The sequence below is a fragment of the Carcharodon carcharias genome, chromosome 3 (genome assembly GCF_017639515.1).
Source record: "Carcharodon carcharias isolate sCarCar2 chromosome 3, sCarCar2.pri, whole genome shotgun sequence".
In the NCBI taxonomy this organism is placed as follows: Eukaryota; Metazoa; Chordata; class Chondrichthyes; order Lamniformes; family Lamnidae; genus Carcharodon; species Carcharodon carcharias.
The window spans coordinates 36,220,992-36,244,528 of record NC_054469.1 but is presented as its reverse complement, the minus strand read 5'-3'; the positions used below and the strand labels follow the sequence as shown (position 1 = coordinate 36,244,528).

Sequence of the window (23,537 nt, the reverse complement as noted above, 5' to 3'; positions counted from 1 at the left end):
TTCTTTCCCTATCTTTTCTGAACACTTTTTGTATTCCTGAATATTAAATACCCAAACCTCACCACTTTATTTTATTCCATTTTGAATTGACTTATTGAGTTAAAATACCACCTAATGTAAGGCTAAATTATATAGTCCAGAAGAGATCAACTTCAATTACTGCAGAGTGAATGATCAGTATTTGGGGTGCTACAATTTCCCTCAACAGTTTAACCTTGGGATCAGACGCAAGTCTGATTCTGTCCCTGAATGTGTATGTCACAACAAATCTTTGTTGATTTTCTTCACTGTAGGACAGGGGCATAGGCAAATGAAGGTACTCTTGCTATCACCCTGGTTGATGCCAGTTGATTTAATAGATATGGTGGGATCAAACCTGGGATCTTGCCTTGCAATGTTCCGTTGACTACCCCTACTTTAAGATTGAACTGAGCAACTGAAATCTATAAAACCATGTCCCAGTTTTGATCCCCGTTTGCCGAACTCGCCAGGATGGAAATAGTGTCTGAAAATTCCTGTTGTGGAAGAAGAAATTGAGTAGCTGCAGATGAAAATGATACATCCAGGAAAATCTTGTAGTGTTATAAAATAAGCAGGCTGTCAGAAGAGAGATGAAAACATTATAGCATGCTAGCAAGGCTGAACCAAGGATATATCCAATATATCCAATAATTAATTCCCTCCAGAGTTAATTAGAGAAGATACTATCAGCTGCCCTCCATTATTGGACATAGTCCAAGTTGATTCTTGGAAATTACAGCACATAAGCAAGTAATTCACTGTCCCCCATAATGTGCATTTACAACAATGAAGGAGGCAATTCAGTCCATTTGTCTGTGATGATTTCAGTAACCTTTTCCAGCCCATTAAATTATCTGAGATCTGTGCACTCATCTAATTCTGGCCCCTTGTGCATGCTTGATTTCCTTTACCCATGCTTGCCAGCCGTGCCTTCAGCTGCTTAAGCTCTAAGCTCTGGCCTTCCCTCCTTAAAGAAAAACCTTTCCCCAAACCTGTTCCAGTATCTCTTTATATGCTTGATGTCACATTTTATCTGATACTATTCTTGTGAGACATCTTACGATGTTTTACTATGTTAAAGTTGCTTTGTAAGTATCATTGTTGATGACCTTTTGCCCAAACAATCCAAAGCCATAACAAGGGGGAAGATTTTCCCCTCGTCAAGCAGGCGGGGTGGGCGGGCCGGGAGCGGCCACGAAATGGTCTGCCGCCTCCACTGCGATCAGTTGGCAGTTAATTGGCCAGCCAGTGTGAACCGCGTACTGAGAGCCTCGGCACTGCTGGGGTAGGGTCGGGAGGAGCTCAAGCGCTGATGTTTGCGCATGCTTAGGGGTGTGCTCATTGAAAGCTCCCTGAAGGCATGGAGCTGCCTCAGGGAGTTGAAGGATTTAAAATAAAGATTTGAAAAATGAGAGAAACATGTCCCCACATGTGACCCTGTCACATGAACAGGGACTCATTAAAAATGAGTTTAAAATTTTTTTACTTTTTTATTCACTGTTGGAAACCTCATTCCACTTGTGCCGCCTGGCTTATTCACCCACCCACCAAACTTAAGGTTGGATGGTCAGTGGAAAATTCAAATTAATTAATTGATTAATGGGCTTAATAGCTCTCTTAATTGGTGGGTGCGCTGCTGACTCTCGCTTGGGCACGCACCTGCACACCGAGCTGAAAATCCTGCCCAAGTATTTTCATAGTGTCTTTAACATAGTAAAATGTTGCAAGATGCTTTGTCGGAGTGTTATCAAACAAAAACGAAACTGAACCAAATAAGGCAATATGAGGGCCGATGACCAAGTACTTAGTTGAGGAAGGAGAAAAATGGGAAAGAGGTGGAGAGGTGTGTAGGGGGAATCCCAGAGCTTAGGGTCTAGGCAACTGAAGGCATGGCCACTAATGGGAGCAATTAATAACGGGGATGATCAAGAGGCCAGAATTAAAAGAATGTAGATATCTTGGAGGGTTGTGAGACTGGCGGAGATTACAGAGATAGGGAGGATTGTGGCCATGGCGAGACGTGAAAACAAGGATGAGAATTTAAAAATTGGTGTTGTTCAACCGGGAATATTGTAGGTCAGCGAGCATAAGAATGACAAGTGAATAAGCCTTGGTGTAAGTTAAGACATGGACAGCAGAGTTTTGTATGATCTCAAGTTTATGGAGGGTAAATGTGGGAAGCCAGCTATGAATGTGTAGGAATAGTCAAGTTTAGGTGTAACAACGGTATGGGTGAGGATTTCAGCTGCTGATAACCAGTGGTGAGAGTGGAGTCAGAAATGTTACAGAGATGAGAATAAGTGGTCTTAGTAATTGCATGGATATGTAGCGAGAAGCTTATCTCAGGGTCAGGTATAACACCATTGTAACACCAAATATAATCCGACTCTTCCCTATTGCCCTACCTCATACTCTGCATAAATGTTTCTACTTTTCCCTTAAAAGACAGTGACTCCTGCATTGATAGCAAAATATTGGCTGACGCCTTGCTACAGTGTTGGGGAGTGCTGCACTGTCAGCCGTACCATTCTTTGTAAACAGATGGACCTTGTTTGCACAGTTGGACATAAACTCCCCAATGCATTTTTGGAAGAGGAGTTGGGCAATGCTGGCCAATATTTAACATTAAAACAGACTATCTGGGCATGCATCTCTATGTTGTTGTGGGACCTTGCTGAATGCAAATTGGCTGCCATGTTTCCTGCATAATGACTCTCATTGTATTTCACAAAAGCACTTCACAAAAGTACTTCATTGGCTATGAAGTACTTTGAGATGGCCGAAAGTTGTGAAAGTGCTATGTAAACCTACAAATTCAGTTTGAACTAGGAAATAACCTTTCAGTTCAACAGGTAAATTCCAGAACAAAAAATATATGCACCTTCCCTCTCACATCCTTTAATATCTTCCTCACTTAGTCTTCGCCCGACTTCCTTTTGAATTTATTGCCACAACCGGGCACTTGAGTTCACATTGCTTTTCGTGTAAAAATTCTTCAAATACTCTGTGCCCTAGAATCAATCTAAATATATTAAATATACGCCCGCCTATACAAGCTCTCAGTTTCGGCAAGTATTATGATTCCAGCTGATGTTACTGCTGGACAAGTAAGATCCCAGGGTGGAGCCTAGCTTGATACATCCTAACTTTTATTTTTTGTTTAGAAACGTGGAGAACAGCTATTGAACAAAGTCAGAGTCCACTGATGAACTTTTAACAAAGGAATAAAACATTTATTAAACAAGAGCAGATGAACAATTTTATACTACTCCTTCACCCACAACTATATACAGATTCATAAGGATAACAAAAGTTACAAAATCTACCTTATGCTCTAATATTCACAAGAAGTGTACAGTCCATGTAAACCAGTGATGGACAACCTAAGCTAGTGAGTGGGCTGCATGAGCTGCCTCCTTCATCTCAGTGAGCCACAAGATTGAAATTGGGCATGTGCACTAACTATGACTACATGAATAAGATTAAATACATTTAATACACGGTAAATATTTCACAACGAATTATAGAAAATGCTTAATCATTTACATATGAATAGAATTATCATTAACTTAAAATGGCAAAAACAAGGGAAATATTTGTGCTAACCTTACTTACATCATACTCAGTGTGACTTCTGGTTGGATCAGTCCTCTGCAAGCTTTCTTAGATTAGGACTAAGGGATGTGCAAACATTTCGCAATTTGGCACTGAGGTTCCCGTCCATTAGTCTGTTGTGCTTCTTGCATTTGATGTGTCTCATAGCAGGAAAAAGTCAGCTCGCATGAAGCGCTCTGATTGGATGCAGTGGGAGCGCACAGCTCTCACAGTCGTTGTTGTGTGCAATCAGCATGTATCACTTCAGTAATACCGGTAGGAAAGAAGCTACGTGGACAGAAACCAGTGGAATCTGGCAACCCTGTGTGTGGGCAACGGTCATCAAAATGTCCCTTGGGCTGCACTCAGACCCTAAAGGGCCACGTTGCTCACCACTGATGTAAACTAAAAGGTGACCTGTGGTCGGACAACCCACATTCTGAAATGTGGTGACAGATGCCAACCAAGGCAGATGCTATGGATTTCTCATCAACTTCCCCCCAGATGCTTGTCACACCATGAGCCAACCGGTCTCACTGAACTCCGTCTTTTTCCCGAGGGTTTCTAATCTCAACGTTCGAATTACTCACCTTGGAATCTACTCCCAAACGGTACTTTAACTTGGACATCTTCAACGAGGATCCGCCTCCAAGGGTTTGAATTCTCCTTGCGATGTTCTCCTCCCCTGGATCTCTACATGCATTCAGGCTTCACCGACCACACGCACTCAGGTACTCGGTGGTACCAAGCAGGATACCGTTGCTTCACAGGCCCGTACTAAGGAGTTACCCAACTTTGGCTGTTTTCTCGGATTATCTGGCTTCTCACAAGCCCATTTTGCTTGATACTGCTTCTAGCAACTTTCTCTGCTTCTTACTTTAACTTCACCGAACAGGCTCTGTTCCAGATCCCTGTCCTTGTCCTTTGACTTTTTCCTGTACCATTCCCTGGATTTGGGACTTTCTTCTTTGCTGTTTGGAACCTGCTTCCTGCAGTTCCCTCTCCTGTGTCCAGCTTCTCCTGGCATCTGCTTCCAACTGAATTCAAACTGCTTTTCTGTTTCTCTTCTCTGGAGGTCTCCTGTTGCTAGGCAACAGCACAACTTTTTTTCTACTTTGTTTTAACTTCTCTAAACCACTAACCCCCTTGGTAACACAGCTCTCCACTTAAAGGATCATAAAAGCTCATTAAAATGCAGATATACAAACAAAGTCCCAGACCTGCTGGCCCCACTCTAAAATGAAATCAAAATCCAGGCTTTACCTTTCTAACACACAAATAAAAAAATTAACTAAAAGCAATAGCTTATTCCTAACACACACACACACAAATACGCATGTAACTTACTTAAAACTATCTCTAGTTCCTAACAAAAGAACAAGCTGATGCTTCACCAAAAGATTTTTCAACATCTAACTAGTGGCCTTAAAAGCAGATTCATTTTAGCAACAGAGAGAAATGCAGAGGGTAGATTTTCAACTGCTTCCCTTTTTTATCTGAAAATTTGGTAGCGAACAAAGGAATATTGTGTGGAAGAAAATTGCACTGATGAAGGGTGGCTGGTTTTTTTTATTCATTCATGGGATGTGGGCTTCGCTGGCTGGGCCAGCATTTATTGCCCATCCCTAGTTGTCCTTGAAAAGGTAGTGGTGAGCTGCCTTCTTGAACTACACCCACACTGCTGTTAGGGAGGGAGTTCCAGGATTTTAACCTAGCGACAGTGAAGGAATAGTGATATATTTCCAAGTCAGGATGGTGTGTGACTTGGAGGGGAACTTCCAGGTGGTGGTGTTCCCATCTATCTGCTGCCCTTGTCCTTCTAGGTGGTAGTGGTCCTGGATTTAGAAGGTGCTGTCGAAGGAGCCTTGTTGAATTCCTGCAGTGCGTCTTGTAGATGGTACACATTGCTGTTACAGGTGCGTCGGTGGTGGAGGGATTGAATGTTTGTGGATGTGATGCTAATCAAGCGGACTGTTTTGTCCTGGATGGCGTCCAGCTTGTTGAGTGTTGTGGGAGCTGCACTCATCCAGGCAAGTGGAGAGTATTCCCATCACACTCCTGACTTGTGCCTTGTGATGGTTGACAGGCTTTGGGGAGCCAGGAGGTGAGTTACCCTTCCCATGATTCCTAGCCTCTGACCTGCTCTCGTAATCACAGTATTTATATGGCTAGTCCAGTTCAGTTTCTGGTCAATGGCAACCCGTTGGATGTTGATAGTGATGGTCATGCCATTGAACATCAAGGGGCGATGGTTGGATTCTCTCTTGTTTGGGATGGTCATTGCCTGACACTTGCATGGCGCGAATGTTACTTGACACTCGTAAGCCCAGGCCTGGATATTGTCCAGGTCTTGCTGCATTTGGACATGCACTACTTCAGTATCTGAGGAGTCACGAATGGTGCTGAACATTGTGCAATCATCAGTGAACATCCCCACTTCTGACCTTATGATGGAAGGAAGGTCATTGATGAAGTAGCTGAAAGTAGTTCGGCCTAGGACACTATCCTGAAGAAATCTGGCAGTGATGCCCTGGAGCTGAGATGACTGACCTCCAACAACCACAACCATCTTCCTTTGTGCTAGGTATGACTCCAAACAGCTGAGAGTTTTCCCCTGCTTCCCATTGACTCCAGTTTTGTGAGGGCTCCTTGATGCCACACTCGGTCAAATGCTGCCTTGATGTCAAGGGCAGTCACTCTTGCCTCACTTCAGGAGTTCAGCTCTTTTGTCCACGGATACATCGGAATACCATCGCCTGCAAGTTCCCTCCAAGTCGCATGCCATTCCGACTTGGAAATATATTGCCATTCATACCTAAGAGCAGCTTGGGTGTACTGACACCATAAGGACTGCAATGGTTCAAGAAGGCGGCTATCCACCACCTTCTCAAGGGAAATTAGGGATGAGTAATAAACGTTGGCCTTGCCAGTGGTGCCCACAACCCATGAATGAATTTTTTAAAGCTTTTTTTTCAGTCTGCTTTGTCAACAATGTCGGTCTGTTTTCTTTTTACTAACACGTCATTCTTTTCTCCCCTCAGAGCATCCATTTTCAGCTGCTGAGGCTCAAATCTATGGAAGCCCCTCCCTGCCTTTCTACCTCACTCTCCTTCTTTTCAATGCCCTTTTAAAACACTACCCCCATGACCATGCTTTTAATCATCCCTTATGTGGCTCAGTATCAAATTTTGTTTAGTATCGCTCCTGTGTAGCACATTGAAATGTTTTACTATTTTAAAAGTGCTGTATAAATGCAGTTGTTACCATCTTTTCAGCAAAATAAAGTTGCATTCTAATTATATCAACAATTAGGAATGTTGCCTGCAACCATCTATTCCCATATATGGCACTCCTTGTCCTCCTGGCCCCTTAAAAGATAAGACAGAGTGGGATGAGGTTTCATGCAGGGATTTAAAATTTTTATTAAAGTTATTATGTTAATTATAAACATGTCCCATCTCATGTGACATTGTTACATGAGGGGGACATGTTAGGGAATTTTTTTTTCTAATTTTTAATATTTTTAAAAGTGTAAGCGATCTCCCTGAGACAGCACTTAGCCTCTCGCTTTTGGGGAATCCCCCCTGCCTGCACAGGAAGCACATAGCGCTTCCCAACGGACATCATGCTGGGCGGGCCTTAATTGATCCGCACACGTAAATGGCGACAGGGTCTGTTTCTCTGGTGGGGATCGGCTCCCCGCCCGCCAGAGATTGAGTCGGGCCCACCCGCCCAACAGACAGAAAATTCTGCCCAATGAGTCCACTAGCTTTTAAGTCCACTAGTTAGATGTTGAAAAATCTTTCTAAAACTGAGAGCTTGTATAGACGGGTGTACTTTTTAATGTTTTTAGATTGATCCTAGGGGACAGAATATTTGAAGAATATTCAAAGAAATGTAACTTATTTTTACACAAAAAGCAATATGGAATTGAGTGCCTGATAATGGCAACAAATTCAAAAGGAAGCCAGGTGAAGACTTAGTGAGGAAGAGGGTGTGAGAGGGAAGGTGTGTATGTTTTTTGATTTGGAATTTACCTGCCAAATTGAGTGTCCTATGTATTTCTATAATCCTATAAAATTCCTTTCATCCACGCCCACTTATCTAAATGAAATAGGCTGCATATAGAGTAGAAAGCCTTACATGGAGGGGTGTTATTCCTTTATTTTAAAACTTATTTGAGCCAAAAAGAAAAAGGCAAGCTGCCTTTAGAAATCCCACTCCTACAGCTTTTTGACTGTTATTATCTCGGACCTATCCTTTCAGAAACAAGAATGTAGCATGTCCAGTTTTTCAACATGTACCAAGAGAAAGTATGTAGATAAGGAATCAGCAGTTGTAGCCACACCCTCAGGTTATACGCAATCCAGTGTCCTTTATCAGATCTGAGAAAGGCAAACTGGAACATTTTCTTAATAAAAGCTGTGGAGAAGCAAAGGGATTTAGGTTCCCATGTACATATTATTAAAAGGTACAGCACGGATTGGATGTGGTAGCATAGTGGTAATGTTAAGGGTCCAGCTATCCTGGAATAATGATCTGGAGGTATGAGTTCACATCCCACCACAAAAACTGGGGGAATTTAAATTAAGTTAATTAAATAAATCTGCAATAAAAAAACCATGAAACCAACATTTGTTGTATAAGATCATCCGGTTTACCCTGTAGGGAAGGAAAGAAATCAGTCTTTCTTATCTGCTGTAGCCTGTATGTGACTGATCCACTGCAATCTGGTTGACTCTTAACTGCCTCTGAAATGGACTAACAAATCACTCAAAACCAAACCCCTACACGCAGCAGTTGAAGGTGCTCACCACCATTTTCTTGAACAATTAGGGATGGCCTAGCAGTGATGCCCACATCCCAAGAATAAATCAAAAATGATACAAAAAATTATCCAAAAAGGCTAATGGAATACTAGCCTTTAACTCAGCTGAATTTAGAAGTAAGAAAGTGATATTTCACTTTGTTTGGTTTGGGGCTTTGAACCTCAGGAAAGATGCATGAGCCTTGAAAGGCTCACAGTGCAGATTCGCCAGAAGGATACTAAAATAAAGAGTTAATTTGTGAAGGGAATTTGCTTAAACTTCTATTTTCCTAAGTTTAAAGGGTTGAGGGTCACTTATTCTGTGAATTTAAAATGATAAAGTAATTCAATAGGGTATAGTTACAGAGAGCATATTTCCTCTTGTGGAGAATCTGGAACAAGAGGGCACAATCTTGAACTGAGAGTGCTTGATATTTTTAGGAGTCAAATCAAGAGACCTTTTTTTTATGTACAGCAAAACCCAAGACAACATAGAAAATACAATCAGCATTCAGTCAGCGCACTCCAAAGTGTAATTCATATTGTAAAGCATTTTGAGATCTTCCAGTGTTATCTGACTGTATAAATGCAAGAATTACCACATTCATTCCACGGAAGCATTTATCCATTTTAGTGCACCCAGTTCTGAAGCAGCAAAAATCCTTCACTTTTTGAGCTGACTCTCCTCAAAAAGTAAGCATAGTTTCTACAACCTTCATGCAAATCTTTTCCCAATTCATCTGCTGCTTATACTGTTTTATTTATTTGGTTTTTAACTTTTAGTTGTATTCAGGAAGCTCATGACTCAGTTCACTTGTTGCTGAAACCCTCATTCATGTGTTCGTTACCAATGCACTCCTGACTGGACTTCCACATTTTACACTCCACAAACTTGAGGTCATCCTGAGCTCTGCTGTCCGCATCTTACCTCGCACCAAGTCCTGTTCCTGATTCACCCTTGTGCTTGTTGACCTACATGGCTCTGTCATGAGAGTATAATAATTTTCATAATATTTTTCTGGTTTATTGTAAAGTAGGTTTATAGGGGTTGAGTTTTTCTGTCTGTGTGATTTAATTACATTTTGTAACCAAGCAGATTGCAAGTTGAAGTTATCAAAAGAAGTAAGGTGTCTTTAATATGCTAATGGATAAACATGGTAGGGGTCTTAGCATGTGAGGTATAAAGGGAATTTTAGATTGATGAAGGGGGATTTGGAAACAATGCAATTGACATATTAAAAAGGGTGACATATATAAAGGAGAATGAGACTATGTGTCAGGAGAAGGCATTGTAAGATCTAACAGAAGGGTGTGAATCCTGCTGTTTACAGAAACCAAGGGCAGAATTTTGCCTTTGGTGGGTGTGCGGGTCCCACCTGCGGACAGCCGACCCCCACCACCGAAACGGGGCCCACCACCATTTTGAGTGGGCGGGCCTGGCCTGCCTGACAGGAAGCGCTATGAGCTTCCTGTGCTGGGGTGGGGGGGGCGGGGGGGGAGGAGGGATTCCCCATCTGTCAAAGTGCGCTCTTTCGTGCATGCACGCGAAAGAGCACACTACTCCCTGAGATTAAGTGGTGTCTCAGGAAGATTAGTGACGGTGCACAAAACTTCAAAAATAGAAAAATAAAAATATTATTAACATGTCCCCTCATGTGACAATGTCACACAAGATGGGACATGTTAATAAGAAGGACATAAACTTTATTAAACTTTTTAAAAACAGACATGAAAACTCATCCCGCCAGTGGAGGGCAGGTATTTAATTATCTTAATTAGCCTGTCAACGGCCTCAATTGACCATTGACAGGTTGATGGGAGGACAGCTGATTTTGCTGTCTGCCCGCCGCCTTAAAAATTTAAAGGGACCGGGATGACATCGGGGGTTCCTCCTGACGTCATCCCGCGTTATTTTCCCGTTGGCGAGCGGGCCCAGCCGCCAAATCGCCGACAGGAAAATCCTGGCCAAAGCTGGAGAAAGCCATTTTGAATTCCACTGTATTGTGTTAATTTGCTGGATCTGTTTAAAATATCAAATCTATTTTTGGACTGTTACCTTAAAGAGGATGTATCTGGGAGCCAGGTTAATTGGGGGTTTTAGGAGTTGGTATAGTAATAATTTGTAGATATATGTATGTGCTTGAAATCCTTTCTTTTGTTAATAAATATTCTAATTTTAATTTCTTGACACTCCTTGAAACCTATGCCTTTGACTAAGATTTTGGTCATCTGACCTAATGTCTCTTTGTATGGCTCAGTGTTATATTTTGTTTTATAATGTTCCTTTGACTCGCTTTGGGCCATTTCATTACATTAAAGACGTTATATAGATATAAATTATTATGGAGCAGCATCAGTTGCAACTAAGAAGAAGGTTCTTGCTTCATGCTGTACAGTAATTGTATCTTTTCAAACAGAGAGGGTTGAATCTGCATAGGATGGGGATGGAAGGGGAGGAGAGACTTTTACAGGATCCCACATGTGAGGGATTACAGAATAGAGAGCAATTGTGATGTATTTTAGTGCTTCATTGTGTACCATTTGATTTTCCGAAACTAATTTACTGCAAGGCCTTTGAAATTGGGTATATTAACAGCCCAGTAGAAATCAAATGTGTAGGATTTATGTCAGCTGTATTTTAATATCAAGATCTTGAATCTATGTTAAGAATAGATATAAAATATATCTTGAAATTAAATATTTAAAGAGATTACACCCCCCCCAATCCCCCCAGCCTTTAGAAGTTCTTTTTTCCCTTTGACAGTAGTTAAGTGATTTTTGGAGTTGTATCTTGAAGTGGGAAGAATCTGCATTGAGCCCGTTCTTGTAGTCTTGTGTTTTCGTATTTTGTATGCTCAGTAATTAAACAAATGTATCTGTATGTGGCCAGATGTATTCAGTTAAAAAGCTAAACTGATTATATTTAGTCTGTGGTATTAAATCTGTTGTATCAAACAAAACTTTTATTGGATAATATTAGTCATGTGCAGTAGATTAGTTTTTCAGTAATTAGTGATCTCTTGTAGAAATCCTAATAATAATTTGGATGATAGGCTGTTTCATAGGGACAGGTGTGTTTTACCATGTAATGTACAGTAAAACTGATAAAATTGAGCTGTATCCCTTAAGAACATATTCTAATTATTATGTAGACAGTGGCTTAGGCCACCTGGAATTCAACTGCTGTTTGGTCACAGGAACTTGAAGTAAACTAGCCAGTTCAGGCTGGAATTTGAAAGTTGAGTTTCAGGCAAAAGTTGAAAGCATGATACTGCTGGAAATCTGAAATGAAAACACCCAGCTGATCAGGCAGCATCTGTGGAGGAAGAAACAGAATTAACATTTCAAGTTGATGACTCTTCATAGTTTTGAATTTGTCCCTCACTATGAAGTCCAAGTGTGCCGACCTTCATTTTTTTAAATGTATGTATGGAGCAATACATGTATTTTGTCTCTGGGTGGCAGGCTTTAACGTGATTTCATTTTTTTCCTCAGTGGCATGTCAGATACAATCATCCTTGATATCATCTCCAATTATCTGGTTTTGCCCAATCGGATCACAGTACCACTAGTCGATGAGGTGCAGATGGCTGAACTGCGTTTCCCTGTACCAAAAGTAAGCTTCAGAACTCTGACTGGCCAGGCTCTGACAGTTTGAGAACAACTGCAAAACCCTGTACTTAGTTTAAATTGAGGGATTTAATTGGAGCTTTCAAAACTTTAGGAATTTGATAACATAACCATAACTTATAACAAACATGCTGCAGCTGATGAATGAACTTGTATAAAAGATTGAAGGAAGAGGGAGTGTGCAGAGCAGTGAGGTTACTTTTGCATTGTTCTAGCGAAGAGTTGGCACAGGCATGATTGTCCAAATGGTCTTCTATGCTGTTAACATCTAGGAAAGCTTATGAATTTTAACTGCTTAAACTGAAGTGTGGGGGTGCAGAGCATTGAAAGTGTGGCATAATGACAAAATATCAGTTGTTTTTATAAGCTGTGAGCTCCAAGCAGTCAGGATTCTGTGTGGATGGCATTGCAATGTTAAAAGAATTCATCCTTGGATGTGAAATTTTTAGTTGCTCCAGGAGTATAATGAATCTCTAATCAGATACATACGAACATACGAATTAGGAATAGGCCACTCGGCCCCTTGAGCCTGCTCCGCCGTTCAATAAGATCGTGGCTCAACCTCAACCCCACATTCCTGCCTACCCCTGATAACCTGTCACCCCCTTGTTAATCAAGAACCTATCTAGCTCTGCCTTAAAAACATTCAAAGACTCTGCTTGAGGGAGGGAGTTTCTCTTCATTTCTGTCTTAAATGAGTGACCCCTTATTTTTAAACAGCGACCCCTAGTTCTAGATTCTCCCGTAAGAGGAAATATCCTCTCCACATCCACCCTGTCAAGACCCCTCAGGATTTTAAAGGTTTCAATTAAGTTGCCTCTTACTCTTCTAAATTCCAGTGGATACAAGCCTGTCATGCCTTTCCTTTTTTTAAATTAATTCATGAGATGTGGGTGTTGCTGGCTAGGCCAGCATTTATTGCCCATCCCTAATTGCCCTTGTTCAGAGGGCATTTAAGAGCTAACTGCATTACTGTGAGTCTGGAATCACATGTAGGCCAGGCCAGGTAAGGATGGCAGATTTCCATCCCCAGAGGGCATTAGTGAACCAGATGGGTTTTTGGGACCAATGGTTTCATGGTCAACATTAGACTTCTAATTCCAGATTTTTAAAAAATTCAAATTCCAACATCTGATTCAAACCTGGGTCCCCAGAATATTACCTTGGGTCTCTGGATTACTAATCCAGTGGCAATACCACTACACCATTGCCTCCCCATAAGACAACCTACCCATTTCTGGTATTAGCCTAGTAAACCTTCTCTGAACAGTTCCTAATGCCTTTACGTCTTTCTTTAAACAAGGAGACTAGCACTGTACACAATACTCCAGGCAATTTGTACCCTTCAGTTGGACCATCAAGGTCACTTAGATTGAAATATTCATATGAAATAGTGGATAATACACATTCACCCAGGTAATAGAAGGAGTTGAAATAGATTAGAGAGCTGACAGTTGCCAATTGTTTTGGGCCTTTGAGAGATTACAATGACATACCTGGAACCTCTCATCAGAATAGAAAAGCTTGCATTTTGCCTTTCACAACCACAGGACATTTTAAAGCCAATGAAGTACTTTTGAAATGGTCACTTTTGTAATGTAGGAAATGCAGCAGCCAGTTTGTCCACAACAAGATCCTGCAAACAGCAATGGATTATGACCAAGTAATCTGTATTTCTAATATTCCTTAAGGGATTTCTTGGCTGGGTTGACTCCCCTGCTTTTTGTTGAAATAGTGTTATGGGATCTTTTACATCCAAATGCGAGGGCATCAAACCTTGGTTCTAAAGGATGGCACTTCCAAAAGTGCAGTATTCTCTCAGCACTGCACTGGAGTATCAGCTTTGATTTGTGTGCACAAGTCCTGGATTGGAAATTGAAACCACAATACTTGGTGTCTCAGAAAAAAAAAAGTTATCTGTAATGTTATGATCCCCATTGAGACCGATAACTTTTAAAAAAATATTTGAATTTCCAGTGACCAACTGAAAGGATCGCACAACATGAGAGTTCTAGCTTTAAGACTTTTATTGTAGCAAACAAACTAAAAGCAATAATAATAAAAAACAAAAACAGAATTACCTGGAAAAACTCAGCAGGTCTGGCAGCATCGGCGGAGAAGAAAAGAGTTGACATTTCGAGTCCTCATGACCCTTCGACAGAACTTGAGTGAGTCCAAGAAAGAGGTGAAATATAAGCTGGTTTAAGGTGTGTGTGTTGGGGGGGGGGGGGGTCGGAGAGAGAGAAAGAGAGAGAGAAGTGGAGGGGGTTGGTGTGGTTGTAGGGACAAACAAGCAGTGATAGAAGCAGATCATCAAAAGATGTCACAAACAACAGAACAAAAGAACACATAGGTGTTAAAGTTGGTGATATTATCTAAACGAATGTGCTAATTAAGAATGGATAGTAGGGCACTCAAGGTATAGCTCTAGTGGGGGTGGGGGGGAGCATAAAAGATTTAAAAATATTTAAAAATAATGGAAATAGGTGGGAAAAGAAAAATCTATATAATTTATTGGAAAAAACAAAAGGAAGGGGAAAGAAACAGAAAGGGGGTGGGGATGGAGGAGGGAGCTCAAGACCTAAAGTTTTTGAATTCAATATTCAGTCCGGAAGGCTGTAAAGTGCCTAGTCGGAAGATGAGGTGTTGTTCCTCCAGTTTGCGTTGGGCTTTACTGGAAACTAAAAGCAATGTTGACTAGCCACTATTTATTGGGCATCTTGTATTTTAAATTACAGAAAAGATCCCCCATGTGATTTTTAACACGGCCAACAATCCCCTGTCATGGTTATACTTTGTTCCTTAGTGGACACTTATTTTCCCAGAACCAGTCTAAAGTTATTTTCTGCTCCTGATGGCCTGCTTCCTTTTTTCCTTTTCCAGCAAGGTAACCTCTAATCCCTGAACTGACTTTCAGGGTGAGGGTTACCCTAGAGATTCTTTCCTGTAGCCAAAGCTAGGTGAATCTTCCAGCCTTGATTAAATCCCCATGAAGTTTCAGGCTCCCTCTCTCTCTCTCTCCCTCTCTCTCTCTCAAGAAACCTGCAACCTAACATTATAATAGCTTTCTATTGTCGTTTCCTTCTTAAAGTCCATCTTCATGGTAATGTGAATCACATGGGCCTTGTATCCAGGTAGAAATGCTAACTAGCTATTCTTTAGACCTAACTCTATTCTATCTTGGCATTATATAGACAATTTGAAGTATAACTGTAAAAGATCTGATATTCCTGACACTTTCCTATAAGACTTGAAGGCTAACGGTCTATCCACATTTAACACAGATACTCTTGCCATTGTCTACAGATGTGAACATCTTGCATCATGTTGCCAGTAAGACAAATGCCACTGCCCCTGCCTCCCAAAACCTTTAACCACCAAGCCACCCAGTCTTGTTATCAGGCAGAATCCTGAGTCAGTCCCATGACCCCCTTCGCTATTCCATTTTACCTTAAATTAAACAGTTCGAAAACATAGTCTTATAAATGACTAATTGTAACAGTAATGATAGATACATGTGGCCCCATTAGAATGACTCTTACCTTTTTGCTTGGTCCTGGAGATTTATATGAGCCAAATGTGTGAATTTTGATCCTAGATTTGTGCTGAGTTGACCTTATTCAGTCAGGCATTTTTCTTTGGCATCCTTGGGTTAGAGAGCAAACATTCAGCCAAGATTCACATATCGTTCAGTGAACCATCCTCAAAGAGGGTACATGAAGAATAGATGAGAAAATCAGGGTCAATAACAACAGCACAACACTGGTTAATTTTTGATAAAGACTGGGAAAATATACTGTAGCATACTATCAGAAGAGAAAAGGGGAAGGTGGAATAGAAAAAACATGAAAATCATTTGATGCAAAACTCTTGACACAAATACTGACCAGACATGATGGCCAAAGTTTTCCAGCCCCCAACCTATGCGGTAGGTTTTTCCATGGTGGGGCTGGCAAGTCATTGAAATCTCTGTTTACATTGCTGGGACCAGAAGATCACGCTGAGGGCTGGAAAATTCTGGCCGATAACTCTCCTTGATCTCTTGACCCCTCCCTGAAACACAAAATCTAAGTATGTATCTGTGATTAAGGTTCACATGATGGCTGTTATTCTTTGAACTCTTCAATGAAATTATTTACTTGTAAGCATTCTTAAGAACTCTGTAATTATTGTGCTGGGTTGTAGATTTTATTTAACTTTATTTATATCTTTATTTATATTTCACTACTCATGTTTGCTCTTTTATTAGGGGCTTTTGAGAATACACTTCATTGAAGCTCAGGATCTGCAGTGGAAGGATACGTTTATGAAGGGGCTTGTGAAAGGAAAATCTGACCCATATGGCATTCTTTATATTGGTAATCAGATGTTCCAAAGCAAGACTATCAAAGAAAATCTAAGTCCAAAGTGGAATGAGGTTTATGAGGTAACAATGCTTATATAAGCTAGCAGTTAAACCAATTCTTTTGCAGGTCTAGGTAATATTCCATTGCGCCACTCTACACATTTTGCAGAACCTCTCGAACACATGCCCCAGTCTTTCAACACATGGACAATTTTAAGGATGCGAATCCCAGAAGTGAGACCAAGATGAAGCCCACTGAAACATGTGGGGTCAGATTTTCTTGGTCCCTATCAGGGCGGAACGGAGGCAGGCCGGTTAAAAAAAAAAATGGCTGCAGCGTTGCACAGCCAGAAGACCTGCCTCTGTTCCTGCCCTCCCCAATCCTCCCAAAGGCGAGGAAGAGCATGGGCCTTGGAACTCACCAGCACCTATGAGGCCATTAAACTCATTGTGGGCTTGTTAAAAGTCCAATCTCCTATAACTTTTTGAATTTTCCCAGAGGGGGCTGGAGTTGAGCAGCTGCCTGTGTCAGAAAATTGCATGGAGGTGAAGACCACGCCTGAGGCAAGTCATGGAGGCGGGAAGAGTTTAAAAAGATAAGTAAAAATGCTTTTCAAGATTTAAAGGGCCCACCCATTTGAAGTTGAGTGGGAAGAAAGAGAAGGAGGATCTACACTGAGCACAGGATCTACCGTCACAGGTGAAGACATCTGTAAAAGACTGAGAACTAGTGCTGAAGGTGACTGCCGCTCTGTAGGCATATAGTCACAGGCATCTATGCGTGAGGGCTTCTGTGGCATCTCAAAGATGGCTACAAACTGGTGCATCACCCAGGTGACAGATGTCCTCTTTACCGATGCTGGGCAATGATGCTGAACACTGCTGCATGACAAGGTGCCTCCTGCCACCCTCTGGGAAGAGGACCTCTCTCCTCCTCCTCATGGGTGCCAGGCCTCCAGCTCCCCTGTGCCATCTCAGGTCCTGGTGGTGCAGCGGCAGACTTTGGCATGAACTCTCACCCTCAGAACAACTGGCAGCCTCGGTGATGGCTGCCTGGGGTGTCGGATACCCACCTCCATTCTTTTCCCCACTAGCTTTAATTGGACAGGATATCCATCTCCATATCAATTAAGGGCTCCCCCCCGGAGTATTGAAAGCCGATTCAACTGGATTTTACAGAGCATGTGGCCCCCACTGGCTAACCACCCCCTACCAGGCTAACGAGTCAGTGGGGAGCCGGCCCACGATCCTTTCAGCTGCCCTGCAGCAATTTAACACTGGGAGAAGTGTTAACTGCTTTTAGATGAGACATCCGCCCCTATCTTGGGAGGATGTCCTGCCTGAGAGCTGTCAGCCAATCAGATTGGCCAGCAGCTCTGTAGTCCCATGAGCACAGGTGGGAGCTCTGGTAACTGCTGGGCTTACAGGCAGCCTCACCACACTGAGGATCCAATTTGAGTTCAGGGTCAAGAGTCTCGAGAGGGGTGTGGGGGGTGGGGATGGGGGTGTCAAGGGCCGATTTAAGAGGCTACAGGGAGGGTTAAGCTGGGGAGTTGACCTTTGGGAGTTGTCTCCAATGGGCCCAGGAGTTCTGCAAAAGGAGGTTCCCTACCCGGCCCTCGACCTACACCAGTCCACACAGCTAACACTGCCGGGCTTCCCGATGGTGTGGACCTCCAAACCCTCCCCCGAGCCTTCAAACCTGCCAGTGGGGCAGCAAAAAATTCAGTCCTCAGTCAGCTTCCCACCGGAGACGGATTTCAGACACACAGACAGACCTGTCTTCTGTTTCTTATCACCAAGGGAAAAATCCAGCCCTTGGATTATGTTCACTTTGCATTAATAGCTTTGAAAATTTTAATCAAAACAATTGAGATTTGGCATTCTTTTGTCATCAGAATTAATTTTTGCAAGAACTATGTTTTTAATGATCTGTATTTTCAAGTTAAAGTTTTGAATAATGATGTTGATGCTATATAACAACCAGGTTGGTATAGTTTAATTAGAGATTAACAGCAAAAGCTATTTAAATCAGAAATGAAGGTTTGCTGAATTAATTTCACTTTAAAATCAGCCCGTCCACTTACGCTAGCTCTCATTCAGAGACTTCAGGCTCCTTCAGAGCAGTTCTCTTCAGGCCTTGTTCTAACATGTCAGCTTTCCCTATCAGGTGTTCCCGAGACTTTGGTTAATAATTTTAACCTTCCTTCTTTGGATGCCACTTGAACCCTAGTAGGTGGATGGCTCTTGACTTTCTTCACAGGGCTGCTTCACAAGCTCTCGTTGAGTGTTTCAGACTTTCTTGCAAAATGTCATAATATGTCCAAGATACTCTATGGACCTAAACAGAATCCAGGTAAGAGCTTAGAGCTCCCAACATGGTGTGCTTCCCTCAGAGAAGCATTCTCAGTTGGTTGCCCAGAGACACTGGACAGAAACATCTCAGATTTGCACTAATTGCGGTAGCAGGTGGAGAAATTGCCGGCCATGATGGCGGCTTTTCTCACCATGCCATCCCAAACCTGCCACATTATTTATGCATTCCTGGGAAACACGCCTGGCAGGCGTGCTCTGATTCGCCTGTCATGCCATCACCTTGCTGCTTCATCACGCCAGGCACCACATTTGAAGTACAGCTGTGCTCAGTGCTTCCAGCCCAGGACTGCAGCAAAGAAGACATGGCCCTGAAAGGCAAGAAGACCGTAGCCCTCGAGCGCCCTTTGGATGCCGTGGAGGCCCGCTATGATGTCCTCTATCCCCACTCTGACTGTAGGAGGTTCCCAACGTCCAATGGCGGGAAACGTGGCCTGCCATCAGTGGGCTGAGCGGATGATTGCGAACTGGTTTCACACCATCGTGAAACCAATATTGTCTGCTCATGCCACTGAATGCGCCTGAAGCTGGCAGAAACGGAAAATCCCAGCCACTGTTTTGATTATTGGCAGAATTAATTTTATGCCATGTTTTTTGAACAAATATGGAGAACAAGACTATATGTAGTTTTCAGTCAAGAATGGCAAAATCTTTCATAATTTGGTTTAAAAGAGAAAACGTAATTGAATCATGCAAGCTTTGGGTTTGAATGTCTGGCTGTTCCATACAGCTGGATCCTGATAATTGTTAATTTTACATTTTGAGGCTTTATTGAATTTACAAGTACAGTAACCAGGAGCTGCAGTGACCCAGCTTACTGCAGTTCCTGTGAAGCAAAAAAAGCCAAATTAACAAATGGCTGGATGGAAATTAACCAACTTGGAAGCCTTCTAGAGCCCTGTGCTGTAAACTAACACTTCTTGGAAACTGTTGCAAGGAAGCACAGTCTTTTCCAACTGACACGTCAATATTTTGTTTGAGGATACACAAAATAAGCAGTTTCATTGAGTTGTTTGTAGCAATTGAGATTCATTTTGTCAGATACATTTCTGTGGTTTTTTTAATAAATATTATAATTATAGGCACTAATTTATGAAAATCCTGGTCAGGAACTTGAGATTGAACTTTTTGATGAAGACCCAGACAAAGATGATTTCCTTGGCAGGTAAAAGATGACCATTTTGGATGATCTTGATGAAAGAAAACTATAACCTATATTAAAAATCATCACATTGGAAGATTCTGCATAATCTTTGTGACTCATTGCAATATGTTCTAATGAATTGGCAATGTTGCCATGTCTATGTGTATTTTTCTTCTAGTGGGGAGGGGTGAAGAAGGTTAGAGCACCAAGGACAGTTTCCCAGATCAATGGAATAAAGTGGACTGCAGCCATCATCAGGGCAAAGGTTCATTTTTGGAGACTAGGCTGAAATGCTGGTTGCTTGGAAGAGGATTGAAGTGCCTCTCACCACAGCTGCTCAGTGATCTGTGTGGAAATGTGCGGGGCTGGTCATTAAGAGGATTGGATGACTGACTAGGGAGGCTGGAGGTGGGTCATTTCTAAGAAGATGCAATGAAGTGAAAGGCGATAAAGGATAAAGAGCCCAAAAAATACTGCCACTTTTAGAAATCTCTATTTACCTATGCCAGCAGACAATTTTAAAGGGGTTGCAAGAACCAAAAAATATGGGAGTGCTTGTGCACCAATCTTAGGAGACAGATTAATAAAGCAGTCAAGAAAGCATGAGGGATTCTAGGCTTAAGTAGAGGTATAGAGTACAAAAGTCAGGAAGTTATGCTTAACCTATTATGAAATACTAATTTGGCCCTAACTATGTGTCCAATTCTGGGCTGCACGCTTTAAGAAGGATGTGAAGACTTTGGAGAGGGTATAGAAGAGATTTATAGAATGATCCCAGTGATTGGGGGGGTTGGTGGTGTTGTGGTTATGTGGATAGAATGGAGAAGCTGTGGCTGTTGTCCTTGGAGCAGAGAAGGCTAAGAGGAGATTTGATAGAAGTTTAAAATCATGAAGGATTTAGATAGAGTAAATGAGGAAGAAGATCAATAACCAGGGGGAGGCTTTAAGGTGATTGGCCAAAGAACCAGAGATGACATGAGGAAAATCTTCACACAAGTGGTTAGAATTTGGAAAACGCTGCCTGATAGGATGGTGTTTGCAGATTCAATAGTAAACTTTAAAAAAGAATTGACTAAGTACTTTGAGAAAAATTGCAGAGATATGAGGAAAGAACAGGGGAATGAGACTAACTGGGTTGCTCTTCAAAAGACCTGCTGTAGACTCGATGGGCTGAATGGATCCTTCTGAGTTTAATAATTTTATGATGCTCCAATTTGAGTATACCTGACACAATAAGTCTGTGGAGCTTGGGCTTGGTGGCCAGAGCCTGCAACATTATGCACAGTATACATTTTTTAAAATGTTACCTCTCAAACTGGTATGCAAGAAATATAGATTTCACAGCTAATGTTACAAAGAGCCTGATATTGAAAAGCTATATCACAGCACCACTACTGGTAGAACAGATGCTGCAGGTAGAAGTGGAGACTTGAGGGTTTTCCCATGGCATTGTGAGTCAGCTATCTATTTTCCATTGAGGTTATTAAAGATGAACCCAGTTTTTTTTTTAATTTTGTCCCCATTTGATGTCCAAATAATGCTTATTTCCAATGGCTCAATCACTGGTAATTGGAAATGAGAAGACTGGTTAAATTGTTTTTCTCTCTAGCTGTAAAATGCAGAGAGTGATACAAGAAAGAAGTTACATTTATGTACTGCTTTTTATGCCCTCAGGCTGTCCCAAAACTTTTTACAGCCAAAAAATTACTTTTGAAGTCTATGCTCTATTATTTTGGAAGCAAGAGCAGCAGACAGTTTGTATGCAGCAATGTCACACAGACAACACTAAGGTTGATGACCAGTTGTTTTGATTTTGGCATTGTCTTTGAGATTTAAAGACTGTTTAAGAAACTAAAAGAGCTCCCTACTTTAATTTATCAGAATATCTTTTCAATTCATCTGAACAATCAGAAGGGACCTTTGGCAAAGTGTTTAGAGAAAGAATGACAAAACTTGGGGCCTAGACATCTGAAGGCAACGCTACCAATGGCGGTGAGAAGGAATAGAGGGCCAGGCAAGAGGTCAGTTTTAGAGAAGCACAGAGATCCTGGAGGGCTGCAGCACTGGAGGTGGTTGCAGAGATAGAGTCAAGGGCATGGAGGGGTTAAAACACAAGGATAAGAAATTTTAAAATGTAGATGTTGGTGAACCAGGTGCCATTGTAAGTTGGTGGGTACAGTCATTCACCTGCAGAATTCTGACTTGCCAAATGAGAAAGGAAACTGAATGGTGGCAAACCTTATTGGGGAGCATAATGAGGATGGAATTTGTCCAATTTAAAAAAAAATGCACATAACATAAATATTTAACTTTCTTTCAAAAAGTTTCTGTTTTCAGGATATTGGCTTACTGAAACATCTGTATCATCTCATTACAGCCTTATGATTGACCTTGTTGAAGTTCAGAAGGAGCAGCTTGTTGACCAGGTATGTGGTTATTTTGGATCATTTACATTGGCTCTATTTTAAGTAGAAACAAGTGGTTATTTTGTAACTTATCACTTAGAGCAAAATGGGTTTTAAAGTAACATGAGTTACATGGAGGGAAACTGAGGAACTTTTGCATTTTGGCAGGACTGTAGTAGCTGGTGTTGATGGTGACCGCGAGGCCACTGTTCTTGGTGTTTAATTGTTTCATCCATTCACAGTGGTTTGATTTGGATGAGGTGAGCAATGGAAAGCTACACTTGAAGTTGGAGTGGCTCTCTCTGCTGCCAGCGGCTGACAGACTGCCTCAGGTACTTTGTACATCAATTTAAATTGTGTTATTTTCAGTTCAGATAGCAATAGAATACAAGTTTATATTGGCATTTTATGTGTTTTTCCTTCCCCTCCCAAGTTTGAAAAGGCTGCATTGGACACAAATTGATTAACCTAAAAAGTTGCTCTTGTTTATGATGAGTTCTAATGACATTAAACTTTAATCAGATTTTAGGTGAGATGTTTACATGTGCAGAAGACACTTTTCTTCAATCTATACACTGGACTTCTCAGATTTAACACTATTATGCTGCACCTTACATTTTTAAGAAGCTCAAAGTAACTCTTAAAAACTGGTTAATACCTTTGTTAGATCCTATTTCTGCAGAAGTCAAAGTGAGCTCAATGAGCTAAATCTTACAGCTTTCCCAGCGGTTAGAAGTACAGGCTTTAAAATTAGGTGCCTCCACTCTGCCACGAGCTAGTTGAGGCCCTTAAATGGTCAGGGCTCCCACCGCCACTGCTGTGATTTTTACCAACAGCAGAGGAGGCCTACGCTGAGTCAACCCTGTGACTGCGGCAGGGTGGTGGGGGTTCAATGAGTGAAAGGGCACCCCCTGTTCGGGCACCCTGTGGTTATTGTAGCCCCTCCCCTCCCGCCCCCAAGCCCCAAGGCATTCACTCCTGTGTTTCCCCACCTCCAACCCTCTCCCCTTGTTGCAGTTGGCCTCCCACCACCCCCCCCCCCCCCCCTCCCCCACTAGTTTGGCCCTGGCATGTCCCCATTCCTGGCTGCGTTACTGGGACAAGAGAGGCATTTATTTGGCTGGTAGCTCTGAGGCAGGACTTCTTCTTTAATGGGAGTGGAGGTCACGCCCCGAGCCAATTACAGGCCCAACAGCCATTAAATGGCCGAAGAGTAAG

General features: G+C 41.9%; 1 protein-coding gene across 4 annotated transcripts in view; it reads left to right on the top strand.

The window, feature by feature from the left end:
* Window positions 1–23,537, top strand: part of esyt2b (extended synaptotagmin-like protein 2b) — a 232,009-nt gene that overhangs the window by 157,090 nt on the left and 51,382 nt on the right. For all 4 annotated transcript variants that reach the window (XM_041184073.1, XM_041184070.1, XM_041184074.1 and 1 more), the window contains exons 8-12: window positions 11,918–12,038; window positions 16,302–16,478; window positions 19,853–19,935; window positions 22,292–22,340; window positions 22,562–22,651. In XM_041184073.1, coding sequence (XP_041040007.1) covers window positions 11,918–12,038; window positions 16,302–16,478; window positions 19,853–19,935; window positions 22,292–22,340; window positions 22,562–22,651 — 520 coding nt within the window. The remainder of the gene's footprint in view (window positions 1–11,917; window positions 12,039–16,301; window positions 16,479–19,852; window positions 19,936–22,291; window positions 22,341–22,561; window positions 22,652–23,537) is intronic.